The sequence below is a fragment of the Mandrillus leucophaeus genome, unplaced genomic scaffold (assembly GCF_000951045.1).
Source record: "Mandrillus leucophaeus isolate KB7577 unplaced genomic scaffold, Mleu.le_1.0 Scaffold49, whole genome shotgun sequence".
Taxonomy (NCBI): domain Eukaryota; kingdom Metazoa; phylum Chordata; class Mammalia; order Primates; family Cercopithecidae; genus Mandrillus; species Mandrillus leucophaeus.
This window is the reverse complement of record NW_012105253.1, coordinates 336,292-359,144: the sequence shown is the minus strand read 5'-3', so window position 1 is coordinate 359,144 and position 22,853 is coordinate 336,292. Positions and strand designations below refer to the sequence as shown.

Here is a 22,853-nt window from a genome sequence, read left to right as displayed (position 1 = left end):
AATTTGTTTTCAATATGAGCTTATTCCCAAATTGGCTAACGGGTATGTTTAAAGCCAGGCTAAATTAAAGGAATCCAATTTTCTCACTAGTATTTGGTAGCACATGGGTTCAAGGAGACTACGTGTCATATCCAGAAGAGTTCTGTACATGAACTGGACTTAATTGCTCCGAGAGTCACTGGAGCTTTCTTTAATCAGAATGGAAATCAGGATAAGCTGAGGTCTTATAGATTAGTAATACTTAAGGCAGAACATTAACACCGTGCCTTGTAGCTGTTAGTTGGTAGAGGGAAATTCAGGCTACCGTCACAAAACCTGCAGGTTAAATTATTTTCTCCTCCCTGCTTCTGTAGGTTCACAGGGTTCCCTTCTGATCGAGTTTTTTGCCTGTGTTGTAAAGCTCTTTGGCTGAGATGGATGACAAAGATATTGACAAAGAACCAAGACAGAAATTAAACTTTTCCTATTGTGAGGAGACTGAGATTGAAGGGCAGAAGAAAGCACAAGAAAGCAGGGAGGCTTCGAGCCAAACCCCAGAGAAGGGTGAGGTGCAGGATTCAGAGGCAAAGGGTACACCACCTCGGACTCCCCTTAGCAACGTGCAGGAGCTCGACACATCTTGGGAAAAAGACAAAGAAAGTCCAGATCAGATTTTGAGGACTCCAGTGTCACATCCTCTCAAATGTCCTGAGACACCAGCCCAAGAAGACAGCAGGAGCAAGCTGCTGCCGGGTGACAGCCCCTCTACTCCCAAAGTAAGTAAGGGGTGGGGGAAAATGGACCCAGGTCGCCAAGCTCCGCTTCCTGTAATTTAGCTGATAGTGACAGTGGATTCATGTGTGTATGACAGTCACTTCCAGGCTGTGGATGTCCTCAATTACAGATTTATTGATGAAAATAAAGAAGAGATTAAAATTACCAGAAAATGGACAGAATTAAATGGTTTGCCAGCTGTCTTCTCAAAACCATTGGTGCCAGTAACTATTGGCTATTGGCCACAAACAAATTTTGGGTAGAAAAACGTTCCTAAAGAATATTGGACCTGGAAGGAATTTTGAGATTTAGAGCCCCAGCTGTGCACTTTACATATGAGAAAATGAAGGGCCCAGGACAGAAGCTGTCTCATAGCTCAGCCAATGTTAAGAGACAGCACTAGAAACCTGATCTTTTTGGCCTAGTCTGTTCTTTCCATTACGCCAACTGGCTCTATTTTTGTGTGATTATTTGCTAATACTTTCTAATATAAGAATGTCCAGATTCACTGTTCGAACACATTCATCTCTCTGCTGCTGCTCCTCCCGGAAGAAACTCCTCTCCCCTCCTTGGTCTCGTGAAATACAGGTTCTATTATATGTCAGCAAAGACGAAACTTGTTGATACTTCTTTATAAGCTGAGGATGGCAAATAAGCAACAGTCTCTGGTAGCATATTCCTTTATTCTTGTTGTGATTGGTGTCCTGTTGCATCGTTCATGTTCTTAAAGCCATAGTTGGGGCAGGGTTACCTCTAATCAACTCTGGTGCCATGGTGTGTGAGTACTAGGATTGGTATTAGCTCTGCTTCCTGCTGGCTCAGCTTGAGGCACTTAAGATCATCATCATAACATCTGTGATCCTGACTGCGGCACAGTTGCTGTCAGCCGGTCTCTTTAGTACCTGCTGGGTGTGGGTACCATGTATACCAGGAAATTCTAAGCTGCTTGTTTGAATTGTAGAAAAACTAATATGCTCTGATGTCTATCTCTGGGTTTTTCAATGGTCACAGCACCAACCAATTAATCACCCATTTACTCTTTGAGAATTCCCTGTAGGTAAGGAGCATATAATACAGTCTCTGCCCTCAAAGAGCTTACAGTCTAGCAAAGAGAAGTTATGCCAATAGACACTATGTGATAAGTGTGGTCAGAACCCGCTGGACACATTCTCAGTGCAATGATCAGAAAAGACAGGTATCGGAAGGGCAACGAAAGTTGGTCGTTTTGATATATGGGGGAGAATGGGCTTAGAGAATGTGGCTTTGAGTAAGAGTACACAGGGAAGAAAACATGACATTCATTTGATCATTCACAGCTTAACTGAACACCTTGATATGTTAGCAGACCCTCTGCTGGCAAAACCCATTCACTGCCTTCAAAAAGAGCCCACAAAATGAATAAAGATTAAATAAATGAAACAATAAAGTTCAAACCATGTGTACTAGAGGAATGGTTGAGCATGATGAGAAGGAATTAGGAATTAAATCTCTCTCAGGGAAGACTTTCCAAAGAAAGTAATGTTTGAACGATGTCTTAAAGGATATTTAGTTAGCCAGGCAAAGAGGGGAATAGGAATTCTAGGCAAAGGGGAAAGCATCTATCAAGTTACGGAGGGTAAGGAGCTACTACACTTGGAAAACAGCGTGTTATTCAGTGTTACAGGAGCCTGTGTGTGAGAGAGCGCAAGAGATGAGGCCAGTGTAGGTGGGCAGAAGTTGGATCAAGATTTTAATCCTGAGAGTGTTGAGAGAGCCATTACCATGGTTTTGAGTAGGGGGATTGTCTTGGAAAAATCATGACCTTTGTATGTATTATGGGATGGAGCATGAGAGAGCCTGGAGGTAGAGCAGTATTCAGAATAGACCTATTGAACAGAGAAGAGCCTGGACTGGGACAGACAGTGAAAAATTAAGAGATGACTTGATGGAGGGGTTCAGGGAAAAACAAAACAATCTGATGACTGAGGTTTCTTGCTTGGTTCAGTAGATGGAATCAAGATAGGTGACACTGAGGAATAAACGGGTTTGGAGAAAAGCAGAGATGTGGTATAAAAAGTTGGATAACTGGATCTGGGGCACAAGAAAACAATGAAAATTGGAGATCCATATTTGGATATCTACAGCATTTAGGAAGTAGTTGAAGCCATGGGTGGAGATAAGGTCACATAGCCTGAGTGCCAGAGTAAGGAGAGAAATGGCCCAGTTAGAAATCTTGGATAATGCCAAGGTTTAAGGGAGAGGCAAAGAACAGGGCTTGGGAGCAAAAGTGAAATGCAACTGGGAAAGTACATACTTTATGCAAACATAGTTTGTGTTAGAGGAAAGAGGCTTGGCGGCTGATCATTGTTCTGCAGAAGACAAAGCTGATGGGAAAGGAGGATTGGCTTAGTCAGTCTTGTCCAAGGGATTGAACCAGAAATCATGTGAAATTCAGTTCACTGTAAGGACTTCCTGACAGAATCATCTAGAGATAGAAGAGCATGCTTAGGAGGTGTACGCTCCCTGTGGCTAAAAGCATAGAACACTCATTGATGACCACTTGGTAGGAATACTGCAGAAGGGATTTGTTAGTGTGTTTGCCTTGCTACAAAGGAATACCTGAGACTGGGTAGATTATAAAGAAAAGAGGTTTATCTGGCTTACAGTTCTGCAGGCTGTACAGTAAGCATATTGCCCATATCTGCTTCTGGTGAGGGCCTCAGGAAGTTGACAATCATGGCACAAGGTGAGCAGAAACGAGGCAGCTTGTTACATGGTGAGAGAAGAAGTGAGAGAGTGGAAGCAAGACAGGAAGGATTGCTGTCAGGCTCTTTTAAACAACCAGATCTGGCGTGAACTAACAAAATGAGAACTGATTCATTACCATGAGGATGGCACCAAGGAACCCACCTCTGTAATCCAAATGCCACCCACCAGGCCCTATCTCCGGCACTGGGGATTATATTTCAATATGATATCCAAATGGTATCAGGATTCAAGCATCAGGGGACTAATCATATTGACTGGGCCTTTAAAAAATCCAAACATCCCAATAATATCAGGATTCAAGCATCAGGGGGCTAATTGTACTGACTGGGCCTTTAAAATCCTTCTCTGTCCCAAGATACTATGTTTGTGTGTTTGTGAGAGGTTGCCTTCTCTTCTCACCATCTTCATAAGTCAAGTAGCTATCTGCCAAATTTCCCCAATCTCCCTCAATCATCTGTGCTAGAGCTATTCCTTATAGAATTATTTGCCCTCTCTGGAGCACATTTATACTCTCAACCTGTGTCATCTTTCAATAAATTTTCAAATTGCTGTACTTCTAAGCAGAAGTTCTTTCCATATGTCTTATCCCAAACTATGTTCTTTGAGATTTTGAAAGGATTACTCATAATTCTACTATTCCAGCAATAATGACTATATTAACATAATTAATATCCTTCCCTACATCATAAGTGGTGCTCACAGATTCTCTTGGCCCTCATATTTCCTAACTAGAAAATCTAGTCTTCCCTGATATGAATAATTTTTATCTGAATATTTTCTAGGCCCCTTATATTTTCCTTGAGATGTGGCAACTAGAACTATGTGCTGCATTCCAGGTGTGGCTACCCACTGTTTCATATGTAATAGATGCATTTTACTTTCCACATGATAATCAGCATTACAAAAAACTAATTCTCAGAATGACTTACAACAAAATTCTAGGTCCATTTTGCAAATCGCACTGATAACTGAGAAATATCATTATAGTTTCGCTTATTTTGAACCAATACTCAGTCTTCATGATAAACACACAGGAAAGCTGTGAGTCTGTCAACAAGGGCTTGTCTGCCCCCTGGATTCTTCAAGCAGCCCTATGAACTCCAAGATATGAGAAACACTTAACTCTGGCAATGACATCATTTTTCTTCAGTTTTAAAACAAAAAAGGCTAGGTTACTGTGATTTTCCATAGCTTCCTTCATTCCTGCTTATTCAATCATTTCTTTAGTATTTACAATAGATCCAATATTCATTTTTTGTAGACTCACATTCTTTAATGAATCATGCAATCTGGCTTCTGCTGCTACACTAAAATATCATGCGCAGAGACGATCAGAACTGTAGAAGTCTTTTAGAAAGAGCCTCACAGTGCAATGCTTATACTGTGGCCCCTGTGTGTGCTGCCATACTCCTGAAGATCCATAACACAGCTACTCCTCTGGCCCCTGACATCAGGTCAGCATTCTGCCTTCGAACTCTTTGGCTTTTCCCTTTGCCCTTTGGTTTCATTCTGGTTAGGTTTAGGCTGATGTTCTCTTCTTGTATCCCACTTGGAGTGGTAAGTCCTGCACATTTGCCTATTTATTGGTAGCTGGTTGTAGCCACTGCAAAGATCTGAATCTTAAGGGCTTAGAGTACTAATTTTCAATCTAATTACCCCACTTCATGAAGCACTCCTCAGTTAATGCTATATTTTAAGTGAAATTTAAAACTTTTTTTCATGTTTAAATAGTCTATGAAATCTTTTTCTTATAAGGTGATTATTTCTGAAACACTGATGAACTGCTGAATAATGAACTATATATTCCTTAAGATTTAGAATTCACTTCTGTATCACTTGGCATCTAACCCAGCATCTGCTACGTAGTAGGCACCAAACAAATATTTGGATGAATAATTGAGAGGAAGTTAAAGCATAAGCTGTGAGAATATAGAGTCATTTTTATTTGTCTAAACTTAATGTCTTTGTCTTTAAAAACTGGAGATTGGACTACAACTGGTTTTCATAGCCAGCTAACAGAATTGTCCAGGGGAAGGGTTAGAGTTTGACTAAAGTACAGACTCCTGTGTTGACTTCATGAATCAGAATATCTAGAGGCAGAGACTGGGATTCTGTAGTTTTCATAAGAAGAGCAGTTACAATGCAACTAGTTCGCATGGAACCAGATAATCTCTAAGGCCCCTTCAGCAAAAGCATTCTTCGATTCAAATATTAACTAGCTAACTGATACGGAATGTCTTTACTAACGCTATTATGACTTGTCTTTTGTCATCCTCATTCAGAGCATGCTGAGCCGGTTGGCGATTTCTCCAACAGGGAAGCTTCCCTCCAGGGGCCCTAAGCATTTGAAGCTCACACCTGCTCCCCTGAAGGATGAGATGACCTCATTGGCTCTGGTCAATATTAATCCCTTCACTCCAGAGTCCTATAGAAAATTATTCCTTCAATCTGGTGGCAAGAGGAAAATGCGAGGAGATCTGTAAGTGCTCTATTACTTATCACTTTTGAGAACTGACCCTACTACAGTTAAGCGGTAAGAAGTGAGTGTTAAAGTAAGATTAGGAATGAGAACTCTATCTGAATGAAATGTATATGCTTACATATTCTCCCCTCCCTAGATATCATTGCTGGTTTTACCTGCCTTATCCCAGAGATTCTAACATCTTTCCATTCTGACGTGTACTGAAGATGCTTTCTCTATAAAAGAACAAGACAGAATAAGCAATAGATTTCTGGCTTCTACTAGGAAGTTGAGTGGGCTGTGGAATTGCCTTCAAGGGGCCCCCTCTGGTTAATATGAGGCTGGCAGTTGTGGAAGGTGTAGTTCAAACTTCAAAGAGTATGTTGCTGCTTTGAGTCTTGTGTGACTAGTGATGAAAGCTATAGAGCAAGGATTTGAACTTCTCTGTGGGTGATCAAAGATTGGCTGAAGCAAAAAAGCATTGCTTTCAGAGCTGCCAAAGAATAGAAAGCCAAACTGCACTATTCCATAAAGGCCCCTGAATGACAGAAATTGTCCAAATAAGGATTGTGCATATTACTCAGGAACATGACTATGTCTCTTCAAGGCCTTTATAGAATGGAATCACTTCCAAAGTGGGGCAGTCATTTATGTTCATATGTACTCAGCAAAAAAATGGACAGCTAACAATGTAAACTTTGCAGAGTGTTTAATGTGCTATGTCAAGTTGTTTCTTTGGAATCAATGAGTATGTGTTAATCAGTCTTTGACCAGAATAGGTTCTCTCAACACTATCTCCTTCTTACTTAAGTAAACGGCACTTCAGCACAAGTCTACTCACCTACTTTGGTTACCAAGAATTCAATTGGTTTTAGTTCTTTAGGAGTCTTTGTAAATCATTACACTCTCATTGAAGCCAGGAACAAAGACAGCTGATTTGAAATCTTGGCAATGAAAGTGGTGACACTTTTGTAGTGTCATTTGGTGCTTCTAAGAGTATTTTTCCTTATTTTTATAATTTATAAAACACTTCATAAAGTATTATAATGTGGTACTAAATCACAAATACCAAGCATCGATTTAGTTCCATGAATGTAGCGCCCTCCATTTGCCATTTCTACCTTGTGTTTCTCCAAAAGAAAAATCTATAGCTAGTTGAAATCTTGCTTAAGGATCCAGAATACAAGTGTGTGTGGCAAAGAGGATGTCTGCTGGTCACTTAGCTTATTTAAGAGTAATTGAAAATATCTTATCCCGGGTTATAGCAGATTCTGCCCTACTTGTAGTCTACCTGTGAACTGATTACAAAGCCAGATTCTGGGGGAGGGGTGGGTGTTGGAAGGAGAGTGTGGTGTGGCAGTGAGGAGCAAATGCTTTGGCGTCAGACCTGGCTCCAAGTCCCAGTTCTGCCACTTGCTAATTGTTTGACCTAGAGTTATTTAACCTCTCTCTGTCTTGGTTTCCTAGTTTGTGGATAACGATACCCATTTAACAGTTTCACATACGTTCTGTGCTGTCTTGCTCCAGCACATGGTGTTCTACCTGCTGAAAACCTCACTCTTTTCCCTTTCCTAGTTCCTACTCATTCCCAGAATCTTGGCTTATATATTCTCCCTTCTGGGAAAGCTTTTTACTCTTGAAATAATTGAGTGCTGTCCATGGTATCCTTGCTATCTTATCCTGTTCTAGGTTCTTGTATTGAAATGTCCTGGTTATCCCTGCCTCCACATTTAAACCAAAGAGAAAATGATTGTCTTATTTACTCTTACATCCCTAGAACCTAGCATAGTTCAGGCTCAATAAATATTATATATTGATAAACTTTTTTTTTTCTTTAAGTGAGGAAGCTGGTCCAGAGGAAGGCAAGGGAGGCGGACTACCTGCCAAGGTAAGCGTGGTTCTTTGGCCCAGCTGCCACAACATAGGCAGTTTATCCTATTCTCTCTCTCCTTCCCCTCCCCTTCTCCCTCTCTCTCCTCCCTCCTCCCTTCTTCCCTACCCTCCCTGTTCTCCTCCCTCACCCTCCCCTTCTCGCCTTTGTTCTGCACACTCCCTCCCCTTCTTCTGCCCTGCTCCTTCTGCCCTGCTCCTTCTGCCCTCTCTTCCCCATCTCCCCTCCTCCCCTCCTTTCTCCTACTTTCCTCCTCTCCTCCCCTCCCCACCCCACCCCACCTCATACTCTAGCTTTGTAAATGTGCTTTGCAGCTGAATTTATCTGGACCCTACTCAGGGTCTATGTTCTCCGCGAGTTGTAACTTTGCCAGGCAGTGTCTGATATGTATATGCTGAATCATTACTTTAGAGTATTTTAAAATTAAGTATTTCTGCTTCTATCTTTAATCTGGAGAAAAATTCTACACTCATGGGGTAGAGAAGTGGAGGGAAAATTAAGATATTTTTGGTCTCAAAATAGAAAAAGGGAATTGGAAAAAAATGGCATAGAGCCAGAGATTGATATGTACATTTTTAGCTTTTAAATGTATTAATATTTGATTTTATAATGTTCACAACCTTTGATCTATCCCTCATTTGATAATCTAACCTAAAAAAAATACTGTAAATATTATCCTCAGAGATGCTGATTGTAATAGCAAAACAGGGGGGAGACCAAATGCCTTATAATAGAAAAATGGCTAAGCTGATTACAGTTTTAATGTAATATTGTTAATTTAATACTCAGTGGAGTATTAAATTGCCATTAAGATGTTTATAATACCTTGAAAACATGTGTATGTTCAAGGTTCAGAGTGAAAAGACTCAAAGTTTTATATCATGAATGACCATAACTACCTATTGCACATTAATCACAGGGAGAATGAAATGCAGCTATAACCACTGCTATTTCAACATTTTTGAAAGGTGGAAATTTAATATTTGTTTTTCCTTTAAATTTCTAAAGTTTTCTGAAGCAAGTTTTATTTGCATAAATAAATATGTTAATATGTTAAAAATGTTAGCACTTGGCTATTGTAGACATCATAGAAAAGAAGGCCACTGGCACAGTCTTTCCTTCATATGCAAATGTTTCTGACTTAGGCCTTCATTATTTTACTCTTGGATTTTATTCCTCACTTATTTTATAATTTATCTCTTGATTTCAGATAGAAATTCTAATGTTTATTGAACATTAAATAAGTGCAAAGCATTGTATTTAGTTAGACCCTTTAAGGAAAAAAATCTGCCCAAACAGAAGTTAAAACCTTTGAAATTTCAAAACAATCTATACATAAATAAGAAGCTATGAGATATGTGTATTTGTGTATATGTGTATGTACATATGTGCAATGTGAATATACATATGCGTGTATATATTTAAAATCTAGAAGGGGTTAGTAAATACTTCTAAGAAATAGGACGTGGGTAGGAAGAGATTGTATATTAAGATAATTTTAGGCTAAGGAAGTAAACAACTTAATGCTATCAAGGCAGGAGAACAGAGTTCATGTGTAAGGGGGCAGGGTGGGAGGGGAGTGGTCAGGGATAGATGCAGATGGTACACTGGCTTCGTTGGTATCTAGGGGGAGGGTAGTCAAGTAGTGAGTGTGCAGTTGGTAGAAGGTCTTGAGGCTTTCTTATCAGGAGTTTGAATTTCTCATGGGAAACAATTAGGTATCTCTGATTCTATGGTATCATTTTGCAAAAATAACTCTTATTATTAGAAGAGTTGAAGAGAGGGCTGGTAGCTGTAGCAAATCCAAACAAGAAGGGAACAGAGCTTGAGACTCGCTAAGGGTAATGAAAATTAGAGATCTTGCTGATGAAAGTGATTGGAATTAGATGTTGAAAATGAGGAAGTAGTAAAACTCAAGATTTTTCAAACTCATAAAGTTGGAGAAAAATTCTTCAGGATTGGGACACTGAGAAAAGGTGACTTTGGAAGATAAATCAGTTTGGATTTAGACTGATATAAATTTATGGAGATTTTTTGGTCATAATAGTTTAATCAGAATTTACTATGTACTTGACACTATCCTAAGGTACGTGTTATGTGTACTATATGTAATACTGTATGTTATCATGTAATATTTAAAAGAACCCTGAAGAGTAGTTGCCATGATCTTCATCTCACAGATGGAAAAACTGAAAGGAGTTCAGATTGACCTGGGGTTATTTACTAGCTGGGCAATGAGTGATGTTGCTAGTTAGCCAGTAGTGGGAGTGGTTGCTAGACCTGAACACATAGTCTGAACTAACCAAAATTGTCAAAGTTTGACGATTTTGACAAGATCATTTCTACAGGCTGGTTTTTTGGGAAAAGAAACAGAAAACAAGTATGCTTATTCAGCTTGAGATGGAAACATTAGCATTCCGACTTTGAGACACGTAAAGAAGAGGGGTCTTTCATTTCTTTTAATTTGCTCCACCCAGGTCCCAGTTATTTTTTGAACTAAGGACAGTAGCTCTGGGTGTGAGAAGTTGTGTCCCCTTAGGAACATGTAGAAAAGAACAGTATGCCCAGATAGAGAAAAGAATATTGAAAAATAAGTGAGAATTGTCAGTATAGGGTTGTACAGAAGGTTACAAAGAAAACAAAGAAGATAGTCAGCAATTGGGCAGATTCTTGCTACCATGAATATTGACACAGGTAGAATTCATTGCAATCACCTCAAAAGTGTTTTTGAAAACTTGGAGCAATTTAGGACTGTAATATTGTTTAATTTTATTGCTGTACAACATGTTAGAATTACTCTAATTTCCTTTTTATTAAAATACTTTAGAGATGTGTTTTAAGAGAAACCAACATGGCTTCCCGCTACGAAAAAGAATTCTTGGAGGTGGAAAAAATTGGTGTTGGCGAATTTGGTACAGTCTACAAGTGCATTAAGAGGCTGGATGGATGTGTTTACGCAATAAAGCGCTCTATGAAAACTTTTGCAGAATTATCAAATGAGTGAGTACCTTTGAAATGCACTAAAAGTATAAACTTAGATTTGGAGAGCTGTTTCTTGTCAAATTATTTTGAATTTATAGCATCGATGTCGTTAAAAATCATTTGTATTTTAAAATCACCCCACATTACATGTTGTCTCATATTCATAACCTTTCTGAGTTTTCCAGCTCAGAGATGTTACTTCCTAAAATATAACATGATAATTTTAGATCATGATGCTTTTCTTTATTTTTTAATTTTTATTTATTTATTTCTGTGATGGAATCTCAGTCTGTCACCAGGCTAGAGTGCAGTGGTGCGATCTTGGCTCGCAGCAATCTCCACCTCCCAGGATCAAGCAATTCTCCTGCGTCAGCCTCCTGAGTAGCTGGGACTACAGGCATGCACCACCACACCTGGCTAATTTTTGTATTTTTAGTAGAGATGGGGTTTCACCATGTTGGCCAGGATGGTCTCGATCTCTTGATCTCGTGATCTGCCCGCCTTGGCCTCCCAAAGTGCTGGGATTACAGGTGTGAGCACCTGGCTGATCATGATGTGTTTGTGTTTTTTTGTTTTTATTGTTTTTGTTCTTGTGGCTTTTACTTTCCACTGCTGGTCTTTCTGACTTAAAAAAAAAAAAAAAAAGAATAGATTTGTGGAATTGTCCTCTGGTGTCTGTTTCATTTATCAGAAATATTACCAAATAGAAAGTTATTATAAACTCAGTGGTTTATCTTTACTTTATGTTAACAATGAATTCAATAGTAAAGTTTCAGAGACTACATGCAAGGGAAAATAAGTCTGATTCCCAGAACTGTTCAAAAGTTTTTCCTTAATCACAAGGAAAATACATATTTTCAGATTCAGCCAATGCTTTTTATGAACTGTGAGGATATACTTAACACGCAGAATCTAGAATTACAGGTTTTAGAATTCTTTTTTTTTTTTTTTTTTTTTGAGATGGAATCTAGCTCTGCTGCCCAGGCTGGAATGCAGTGGCACCATTGTGGCTCACTGTAACCTTTGCCTCCCAGGTTCAAGTGATTCTCCTGCCTTAGTCTCCCAAGTAGCTGGGACTACAGGCATGTGCCACCACACCTGGCTCATTCCTCATTTTTATGAGATTTGTCAAGTACTCTATTTTGCTTAATTTGTGTTGGGATTTTCTATTCCATAAGGAATATCTCTCCCCAAGGCTATTCCTGTGAGTATGTCATATTGGCTGAGGTTAACACTGACTCTAATGACTGCCTAGCCTTTATAGAGATGAATCGAAGGCCCATTACAATATCCACAATCTGGTGTACAGTGGCCTTCTCATTAAGCCCATTAAAATGTTTTGATTGTGACAGGATGAAATGAAGACCTGACGCGCATCTGCCATTGAGGCATAACCACTTAAAGCTCCTCTTTACATATGCCATGTTAAAATAAAAACACAATGGACTTTGGCACCAGGCTGACCAAGGTTCTGCTCTTAAGTCTACTATTACCAGTTCGATTTTGGGCCACTTACTTTCGAAAGCCTTCATCCTTTCCACTGTATATTACCAAATGATTATTAAGATTCAGTGAGATAAAATAGCAAGCAGTGTGCTCTCAATAAATATTCTGCCATTGCTAATAAAGCCTCATAGTTTTAAGAAACATTTTTGTGTACATTATGTTGATTGGTGTCTTTATTCCTCAATGCTTTTCTGTCTCATAGGAATTTGGCTTTGCATGAAGTTTATGCACATGCAGTGCTTGGGCATCACCCCCATGTGGTACGTTACTATTCCTCATGGGCAGAAGATGACCACATGATCATTCAGAATGAATACTGCAATGGTAAGTAGTATATAGAAGAATATCTATGAAGAAGGAGATGAACTTTATAAGCCTTTAGAAATAAACTTTCCCTCCTCCTCATAGTTTATGCCACAGATAGCAGACATACCTAAAAAGTCTATACTATATATTATAGTCTTGCTTGGAAGCACAGAGCTTCTATACCTCTTAAAGGGATCCTCGACTTATTCTTTCTTTCCCTTCTGTTGTCAGGATAATCATTCATTTCAGAAAATATTTATTCCATGTTAGACCTTGGGCAAGTGAAGATGAGTTAGATGTGCTCCCTCCCCTTAAGCAACCTTCAGGCTGGTAGAGAAACCAGAGCTTTGGTGGCTGCAGCCTTCCTCCTTGTTGGCAGTACCTCATGACCTCACCTACAAACTTTGTCTTGGAGGGACTTCTTTTTTTTTTTTTTTGAGATGGAGTTTTGCTCTTGTTGCCTAGGCTGGAGTGCAATGGTGCGATCTCGGCTCACCGCAACCTCCACCTCCTGAGTTCAGGCGATTCTCCTGCTTCAGTCTCCCAAGTAGCTAGGATTACAGACACCTGCCACCACGCCTGGCTAATTTTTTGTATTTTTTTTTTTAGTAGAGATGGGGTTTCTCCATGTTGGTCAGGCTGGTCTTGAACTCCCAACCTCAGGTGATCCACCTGCCTCAGCCTCCCAAAGTGCTGGGATTACAGGTGTGAGCCACCGCACCTAGCCGAGTGACTTCATTTTTAACAAGCTCCCAAACACTCTCTTTCCTTACTTATTCTTTCTAATTAATAAGTCACATATAGCGTATAAATTCTAAGACGACTCTTAAAAAAATAAAAAACTTTATTGTAGCCCTCCTTGTGTTTCTGAAAGGAGCTGAATTTTTCTCCCTTCTGAACTTACATGTCATGCTAAAATAATTCTTTAAATTCAATTTTACACAGAATGCATTTAAATATGAATTCCCTCAAATTCCATGACTATCTCAGAGCTCAACGAGTGGAGCTATGGTCTTTGTAACTGCCAGTTAGAGCTAGGTCTCTATAATTTGAAGAACCTGCCAATGAACACTAATTAATAGTGTTCAGAGGTGGGGCACAATGGCTCACGCCTGTAATCCCAGCAGTTTTGGAGGCTGAGGTGGGCAGATCATGAGGTCAGGAGTTAGAGACCAGCCTGGCCAAATATAGTGAAACCCCGTCTCTACTAAAAATACAAAAATTAGCCGGGTGTGGTGGCATGCACCTTTAGTCCCAGCTACTGGGGAGGCTGAGGCAGGAGAATTGCTCGCACCCGGGAGGCGGAGGTTGCAGTGAGCCAAGACCATGCCATTGCACTCCAGCCTGGGTGACAGAGTGAAACTGTCTCAAAAAAAAAAAAAAAAAAAGGTGTTCAGAAGCATTCTAATACCTTAGAATCAAGATCAGATAGTTATATGAATCCAGGCCTTTTATTTAATTGGTAACAATAAATCGAATACAGTTGATGTACCAATACTGTGGCTCAAATAAGATTTAGGTGTATATGCAGCTTTTATATTTTCCTTGGGTTGGCAGTCATTAAATATTCTTATTTTGTGATCTATTTCTAATGAAATTAGACTTAGACTCAATTAAATTATAAAATAACTGATGGCCTATAACAACTAGCCCGACACTGACATGGAGCTAATCATTGACACCAATAGTAGCTATATGACTATGCCTGATTGATCTTCTAGTTAATAATTAGGTAAAACTTTTAAAATGTTAGCTGGTACATGCTTGAATCAATGGGGCCATATACTGGATACCTGAGATACTAGCATTTTCTTTTCCTCTTTGAAAGCCCTGTAATTCTCCTTTCCAACATGTCTTTGGTATAGATGGGGCAGATATTATGCTTTGCACTGACACAGAATTAATCTATTTGTTGGACTGAAGCCATTCATGAGGAATGTATTCATTATAGTACTATGCCATTTTATACAAGGCACTTGGGCATTTGGGGCTTTGGTATCTGCAGGAGGTCCTGGAACTAATCCCCTGAGGATATGGGAGGCCAATTGTATTTACTGTGCTTTCATCTGTAAAACTCGTACTGTGGGGCTATTCTCCGTTGTTCTTTCCCAGGTGGGAGTTTGCAAGCTGCTATATCTGAAAACACTAAATCTGGCAATCATTTTGAAGAGCCAAAACTCAAGGACATCCTTCTACAGATTTCCCTTGGACTTAAGTACATCCACAACTCTGGCATGGTACACCTGGACATCAAACCTAGTCAGTGTGTTCCCCTTCTGCCACTTCTACCATATTTTGTTCTTTCTATGCTATCATCAAAATCTAGGTCTGTATGTCTACCAAGTGTCAAAGACAGTGTTTGCTGGCAAGAACCCCTTTCTTCCATTTGTGTCCCTTTAAAAAATCAGTTAAATAGCTTTAACCGTTCTCTCCTAGGCCCAACGGATAGAGAAAAAAAAAAGACTCTTACCCATATATAGTAAGGCCAAAAAGGTAAAATTAGGTATTTAATTTACTACAAAGGCAAGTGACAGCATATCAGCTACATTCTGATTGTGTTTATGACTAGGGCCATACTCATTCTAACTCTGCACTGATTAAGGAGAAATGAGTATCGCTCATTAATGTGAAACCCAAGGACAAGTTCTTACTATTTTTTTATTTTGGGGACAATAGTACTTTGATGCCAGCCCCTTCAGAGAATGGAGAATGTATGAGGTCAGTTCAACTTAAATAGGTATGATCAATCACTAGCTCTTCAGAAGTGATGTGAGATTTCACAGAAAAAAAGAAACCTTAGTAGTCTTGCTATGTCCACACAAAAGAAGAAAGGAGAGAAGCTGAATTGTCAAATACAGAAAAGAATCTTTGAGATGAAAAAGCTTAGAAATCATTGCTTACATCTATCCTGTGATTTTTTTTTTTTCAGGTAATATCTTCATTTGTCACAAGATGCAAAGTGACTCCCCTGGAGTCATAGAAGAAGTTGAAAATGAAGCTGATTGGTTTCTCTCTGCTGATGTGATATATAAAATCGGTTAGTCTGCCTTAGACCCTTAGCAGTTACTATTATCTTATAAAATTTATACTGATGACTCAATTTATTCCAGTTTTAAGACATGCTTTTAAAGCTCTTTTTTTCTATTTTATTATTTCCTTTTTCCTATCTTTTTTTAGGTGACCTGGGCCATGCAACATCAATAAATGAACCCAAAGTGGAAGAAGGAGATAGTCGCTTCCTGGCTAATGAGATTTTACAAGAGGTATAGATTAGGGAAATAGAGGGTATTTTATAATCCGTTGAACCTTTGACTCTCAAATGGAGGATCTCAGTGCAAAAAATTAAAACTGTATATTTATCATTATAGTACCTCTCTTCCCATTCAGAATGGAGACCAAAGATAGGAGAGAAACTCTTCCAAAAAAGTGAGGAAAGCTGGCTCAATTAAGGATGAATCAATATTCAGACTTTTCTTTCTAAATGCCCTTTACTGTTTCCAGATATTTCTTAGACTTCCTAACCTCATGGATTGCCTGCTAAGAAGGAAGCCTTTTCCTCAAGCCCATATTGGTCCAGTCCATCTTTATCATGCCATTATCGTTCTGATAGCACCACCAGTTTCGGTTATTGAAATGACGTTTAGTCATTGCCCATCTTCTCCAATGTCTGTTGAGTCAGGCCTAGGGAGGATATAACTTCTTCCTGGGTGATAATCAGGTGAAAATGAGTATTTCCTTCCTGTGATCAGCCAAGTTATGCAGCAAGCCTTTCTGAGCCTGACAGCAAAATGGCAGTAAGTTTCTGCCTTGGACTCCGCAGGGCACAGCAGTGATAATCAGGTAGATTTATGTTCTCTCTTCTCTAGAACTCACTGACTACAGTGAATGTACCTTTGACCATCATATCTGTTGAGACCTTATATGCACTCGAATGAACCTTTCCTACCAGTTGTATTTTAATCTAGACTCACTCTGCTTGGCATAGTAACTGGCGTTCCTGTCTTCTGTTTTGAAGGATTACCGGCACCTTCCCAAAGCAGACATATTTGCCTTGGGATTAACAATCGCAGTGGCTGCAGGAGCAGAGTCATTACCCACCAATGGTACTGCATGGCACCATATCCGCAAGGGTAACTTTCCAGATGTTCCTCAGGAGCTCTCAGAAAGCTTTTCCAGTCTGCTCAAGGTGATCTCTCTTACGAGATGAACAGAAGATGCAATATCTATTTTATTTTTTTAATGCGATGGCAAGTAGTTGGGCAAAGAAAAATGGAGATGCTGGTAGTGTCACTAACAGAAAAAGGAATGTGACTAGAAGTCCAGAAAAAATAAGGGGCGGGGCCGGGTGCAGTGGCTCATGCCGGTAATCTCAGCACTTTGGGAGGCCGAGGCAGGTGGATCACGAGGTCAGAAGGTGAGACCATCCTGGCTAACACAGTGAAACCCCATCTCTACTAAAAACACAAAAAATTAGCTGGGCGTGGTGGCCGGTGCCTGTAGTCCCAGCTACTCGGGTGGCTGAGGCAGCAGAATGACTTAAACCTGGAGCTTGCAGTGAGACAAGATCGTGCCACTGCATTCCAGCCTGGGCGACAGAGCAAGGCTGTCTCAGGAAAAAAAAAAAAAATCGGGGGGTGGTGAGACAGATGGAGAATTTCTTAAGGAAACTGAGAGGATATTGTAAAATCTTTCATGCTTAGTTTAAAAATCCTGTTACAAACATGTTTTTCATTTGCCCTTTCTAACAATGCTGTAAGGTAGGCAGGTGGCATCTTATCCTGCAGTTGAGGAAACCATGGCTCAGAGCAGCTCCTTGACACCTGTAGTGACAGTGAATTATGCGCTAATAATCCACAATCAAATCTGGTCCTTTAGCTCCTACTTCAGGGTTTTAACTTTTGTTAGCGATAACAGTGATAGTACTAAAAGAATGAATTTATATTATATGTAAGAAGGTATAAGACTACTTTATTGCTACTTGATAATACCAATTATTTGAGCTATTAGAAAAAAGGCATGATGTCAATTCAAAAATCTGTTTTACTTGTACTTAATGACATCTGAGTAGTGTGGGGACAAGAAAAGGAAGATACTACGTTGAAATAGACACAAAAAGCTTATATTATCAAGCTTAATCATGTCAAGAAAAATGTATATATGACTTTAAATCATGTCTTAAGGAACAGGATTGGTTAGGATTCCCAAAACAGCGTTAGAAATATCTATTTCCTTGGAGATTAGATTTTTTTGGGGTGGGAGAGGACAGGGTCTCACTCTGTTACCTAGACTGGAGTGCAGTGGCACAATCATAGCTTACTGCAGCCTTGAACTCCTGGACTCGAGCAATCCTCCTGCCTCAGCTTCCTGAGTAGCCGGACTACAGGTGTGGGAGATTCACAGTTTACCTGCAAACTTCAAATGTATTTACAAATCTGTCCTTCTTCCTGACTTCTTTTGCTTTCCTGAAAGGAGGCAAACTCTTCCTCCTTCCTTTTGTTCAGTCTAATCACCTAATACCATGTGTAAACCACTTTTGCATTTAGTTGATATTTCAGTATGTAAATGCTGACCCTGTACTGGACAATACATATATTAATTTGTTAAACTCTAAAAATAGTCCAAGAAGGTAAATATAATTATCCCAAATTTCAGGTAAGGGAAATGGAGCTTCAGCAAAATTTATAAAACAAATGGAGTTGGCTCAGAATTTTGTTCAGTGTTTTCTTCATTATATGACAGTGTCAGTTGCTGTATATAATTAGTTATTTTCTACTATATTCAAATCATGATAGGTTAGACATCTTCTACCTTAAAATAAATGCTTTAGGAATACTGTCATGTTGGGTTATTAATATTAAGTGAAAAAGCAACATGATGTGGTAGAAAGTAAACTGGAGTAACAGTTGGGCAAACTAGGTTTTGGTCTTGGCCATTCCATAATTTGGATAATTTTTATCAAGGGTCTTAGTTTTTTCTGCTTTAAAACTAAGGCAATAGACTAGTTAGCCAGCCAGTTCCAAAATCTGATTAAAGACAAATCAGGCCGGGCGCGGTGGCTCAAGCCTGTAATCCCAGCACTTTGGGCGGCCGAGGCGGGCGGATCATGAGGTCAGGAGATCAGGATCATCCTGGCTAACACAGTGAAACCCCGACTCTATTAAAAAATACAAAAAGCTAGCCGGGCGAGGTGGCGGGCGCCTGTAGTCCCAGCTACTCGGGAGGCTGAGGCAGGAGAATGGCATAAACCCATGAGGTGGAGCTTACAATGAGCTGAGATCCGGCCGCTGCACTCCAGCCTGGGCAACAGAGCGAGACTGTCTCAAAAAAAAAAAAAAAGAAAAAAAGACAAATCAAAGATGTGGACAACTGGTGCTACCAGACATGGACGATCCTCCTGCCCAAGGTGGAGCTCAGTTTTCATTTCTTCCCTCTGCACAAAGCAGAAGCAAGGTCTTACAAAATCCACCAGGAGACGCTGGGTTGGAGGTGGCTTCAGCGAGAAGATTTTTCCCAATAGTGAAGCTTCTATTTATTTCCTCTTGGTCCTATATCATCAGAACATGATCCACCCTGATGCTGAACAGAGACCTTCTGCAGCAGCTCTGGCCAGAAATAGAGTTCTCCGGCCTTCCCTGGGAAAAACAGAGGAGCTCCAACAGCAGCTGAATTTAGAAAAGTTCAAAACTGCCACACTGGAAAGGTATATTTTTGGATGATGGGGGTCAAAAAAGAATCTGAGCACTACTCACAATGGTATGACTAGTCTACGGTGTCTTCTCTGTGGATTCAAGTATAAATATATTCACCATTATAATACATAGGTCCCTGCCCATAAGGAAACTGGCAGCATGTGGCTCTTTGTAGCATCGGGCTGGGAGGCTCCGTGATTAGGTTGCTTGAGAGAGAAATTTCCAGTTAATGAAAACAAGGGAAGCAAGAGTGAGGAATGTAAGGAAATACCAGTAAAGAAAACTTAGGATTCTAAGTGACAGCAGGTATCTTAGTAACTGGTTGGTGATCGCCTAATATAAGATAACCGCAGGTAAGATGGGTAAGACCTATTTTAGAAACCCCTTAAATTTCAGGGGCAGGCAGGTAGACATACTGTCCTAGTACACATTTAGAGGAAGGATTATTTTTCTGAGCAAAGAAAACAATCTGTTCTCCTGCTCATGTAGGCTTGTATTCATGCATATATTTACTTGTTAATCCATTCCTTCAATAAATGGGAATTCGAATACTTACCTGGTAGGGAAGATACCATGACCACGAAGGCGGTTTTTCCCAGGGTGAGACTCATCGACTGACTCCGGATGTGCTGACCCCTGCGATGTCCCCAAAGGTGGAAAACTTGACTGCATAAGTGGTGGTAGTGGGGGACTGTGTTCATGCTTTCCCCTGAAAAATGAAAAAAAAAAAAAAGAAGAATTCAATGGGGTGGGGTTGGAGATGAGCAGTGTTCTGAAGGCATTTTTGAGTAATTATTACATGTTCTGTACACTGCTGGAAATACAAAAGAAAATGAAAAATTGTCCCTAAAATAAGCTTAGAAGTCCAACTTCTCTTGGATATACAATCATCCATCTTGGAAAGATTGGCTTTGAAGCATCCCTAACCATAATAACCTACAAGTTATTATTAGTATTAATAATAACTTGTAGAGCCTCTTGGCCTTTAGTCAGGTAAATCTTCCTAATAAGCCACTTAGTATGTTTCTGTTCTCGTTTTGAATTCCATTGTCCCAGCTAATAAAGTATAAAGTACTATACTTACATATGTTATTCACAAGAATATAAGTACCACTTAAGGTGTGGTGTATACATTCTAGAAAGTCAGCTATGGAGACACAGGTGACTATCATCAGCCAGTACAAGTGATGGGCACCCATCATAGAGATGGGGCAGACAGCATCTTGAAATTCTCTAGACCAGGGGTCCCCAGCCCCTGGGCCATGAACCAGTACCAGTCTGGCCTGTTAGGAACTGGGCTGCACAGCAGGAGGTGAGCAGTGGGTGAGTGAGCACTACCGCCTGAGCTCTGCCTCCCATCAGATCAGTGGCAGCATTAAATTCTTATAGCACAAACCCAATTGTGAACTGTGCATGTGAGGGATCTACGTTCTGCACTCCTTCCAAGAATCTAATACCTGATGATCTGAGGTGAACCATTTCATCCTGAAACCGTCTCCTCCCCTGACTCCCCATCCATGGAAAAACTGTCTTCCTTGAAATCAGTCCCTGATTCCAAAAACGTTGGGGACTGCTGGTCTAGACCAAGTGTTGGAAAACTTGTTCCGTGAAGGGCTAGATAGTAAATATTTTATGCTTTGTGGGCCATATGCTTTTTGCTGTGATGATTTCAACTCTGCTGTTACAGTGTAAAAACAGCCATTGACAACATATAAATGAGTGGCTATGTTCCAATAAGACTTTATAAGTACAGGTTATGGGCCAGATTTGACTCAGAAGTTGTGTTTTGTTGACCCTGGTGCCTTTCATATGTAGCCTGAAGAGCTGTTCAGTTAATTTAAAACATTTTAAAGATCATTTATACTCCAATCAGCAGAGTCTGGGGAGCTAAACCTACCATGTTGTATGACATGCATGTGTCAACCATTTTTTATGACAACCATAGTAACTGAATTTTCTATTCTGTACATAGCTCAGGCTTTTTTTCTGTAAATACTGAAAAAGAAAAACATTTATATATTAGTTTTGATCATATATATCTCTGATTGGAGATCAAGTAGTCTTTGCTTTTTCCCCCTTGCACTTCAGGGAACTGAGAGAAGCCCAGCAGGCCCAGTCACCCCAGGGAGATAGCCATCATGATGACACTGGGGTCTCTGGGACCCACACAGGATCAAGAAGTACAAAACGCCTGGTGGGAGGAAAGAGTGCAAGGTCTTCAAGCTTTACCTGTGAGTAATCTTCCCCTTAAGAACTCATTTTGCACCAGCCAACCTTTTACTGTAGAACCTCTGGAAATAGATACCAGCTGTCCCAACCTTCCTCTTATAAAATGAAAAAATTAGCCAACTTGAACGCCCAAGGATTCCAAAAGCCACTACTAATTTACCATTTTATAGCCAAGATCCTAAAGCTAGTAAGGCTTTGTATTAGCAATGGTCCCAGATACAGTAATTGGAAGCCATTTCTCCTCTATTGTTATATTCCTAATGCCACTGATCAATAACTTATTTACTTCTCACACTTTTGATGAACAGCAGGAGAGCGTGAGCCTCTGCACTGAAGGAAGAAAAGGAAACAGCCCTTGGTTTGGCCTATGGATTAAGAGGTTGCTGTTGCTGATTCCCCACGAAGGATCCCAGGGACTCATTGTACATAGAAAGGAATAGAATTTAGTTTAGAGTTGAAGTCACAGCTTACAGGAAATGTGCCTGGATTTTCCACAGTGCTTCCCAGGTTATATGATGCTGTTCCTGAGAGAAAATTCCCAGTTTCTTGAGGAAGTGGGTCTCCTAATGTATACCCTTTCTGATATTGTATTTATTAAATAAATGGCTTCACCATTATGTGAGGTGGGTAAAAGTTAGACTGTATGCAACTTGGACATCTCTGAGCTGGCTGTCAACTTGCAGGACAAAAATGCTGTGGGGAGGGGCTTCAGGGAAAACTTAATGTGCCTGTGGTTGTTCTCCATCTATTTGCCCTGCCTCTCTTCTGGCTGTTCTGGTTGGTTTGATATTCCGGGTCTCACCAATTTCTCATGATTTTTATGAGAATTTGGCTTTGTTTCCTGTTTTTTAAGATCATATTTTATCTAAATCCTTTTTCTATACACATTTTAAAAGGAATAGAATACTGTATTTTAAATAAAGGGTTTTATTTTGTCCAAAGCCTAATTACAGGTAAAATATCCTTTGTAAAATGTAACTAACAAAGAACAAGAAATTTATGTTGGAGAACATTTTATGAATAAAAGGGTAAGAGAATTCAGTGGGTCAGTAGTAACAGGTCTTGGTGGCAAGTGTTAGCTTCACAGATCCAACAGTTAATAATGGTCAGGCTTTGCTAGAAAATTATGTTGGTCATAAAGGTATTTGATAAGTTCTGTTTGTGTCATCTTAGTGAATGCAACCTGTTGATGATAATGGCTTTTTTGCTGCTTGATTTTCTTCTTTCCCCCTCATTTTTAAAAGCTAATTAAGTTTTTTTAATTGAATAAACCCTAATACTATTCTTT

The 22,853-nt window shown here is 39.8% G+C and overlaps 1 protein-coding gene and 1 long non-coding RNA gene across 2 annotated transcripts in view; one reads left to right on the top strand and one right to left on the bottom strand.

Annotated features, from left to right (window-relative positions):
* Positions 1–22,853, bottom strand: part of LOC105550503 — a 33,713-nt gene that overhangs the window by 3,889 nt on the left and 6,971 nt on the right. Inside the window, exons 2-3 of the long non-coding RNA XR_001007739.1 lie at positions 19,893–20,045; positions 15,549–15,660 (exon numbers count right to left, since the gene is read on the bottom strand). This is a non-coding gene — a long non-coding RNA (uncharacterized LOC105550503). The remainder of the gene's footprint in view (positions 1–15,548; positions 15,661–19,892; positions 20,046–22,853) is intronic.
* Positions 1–22,853, top strand: WEE2 (WEE1 homolog 2 (S. pombe)). The gene is made up of 12 exons (XM_011995425.1): positions 1–755; positions 5,784–5,980; positions 7,802–7,850; positions 10,681–10,853; positions 12,544–12,665; positions 14,760–14,906; positions 15,577–15,684; positions 15,825–15,910; positions 16,663–16,833; positions 19,205–19,347; positions 21,425–21,567; positions 21,874–22,853. Exons 1-12 carry the CDS (start codon positions 414–416, stop codon positions 21,897–21,899), a joined length of 1,707 nt encoding a protein of 568 aa, XP_011850815.1. The 5' UTR covers positions 1–413; the 3' UTR covers positions 21,900–22,853.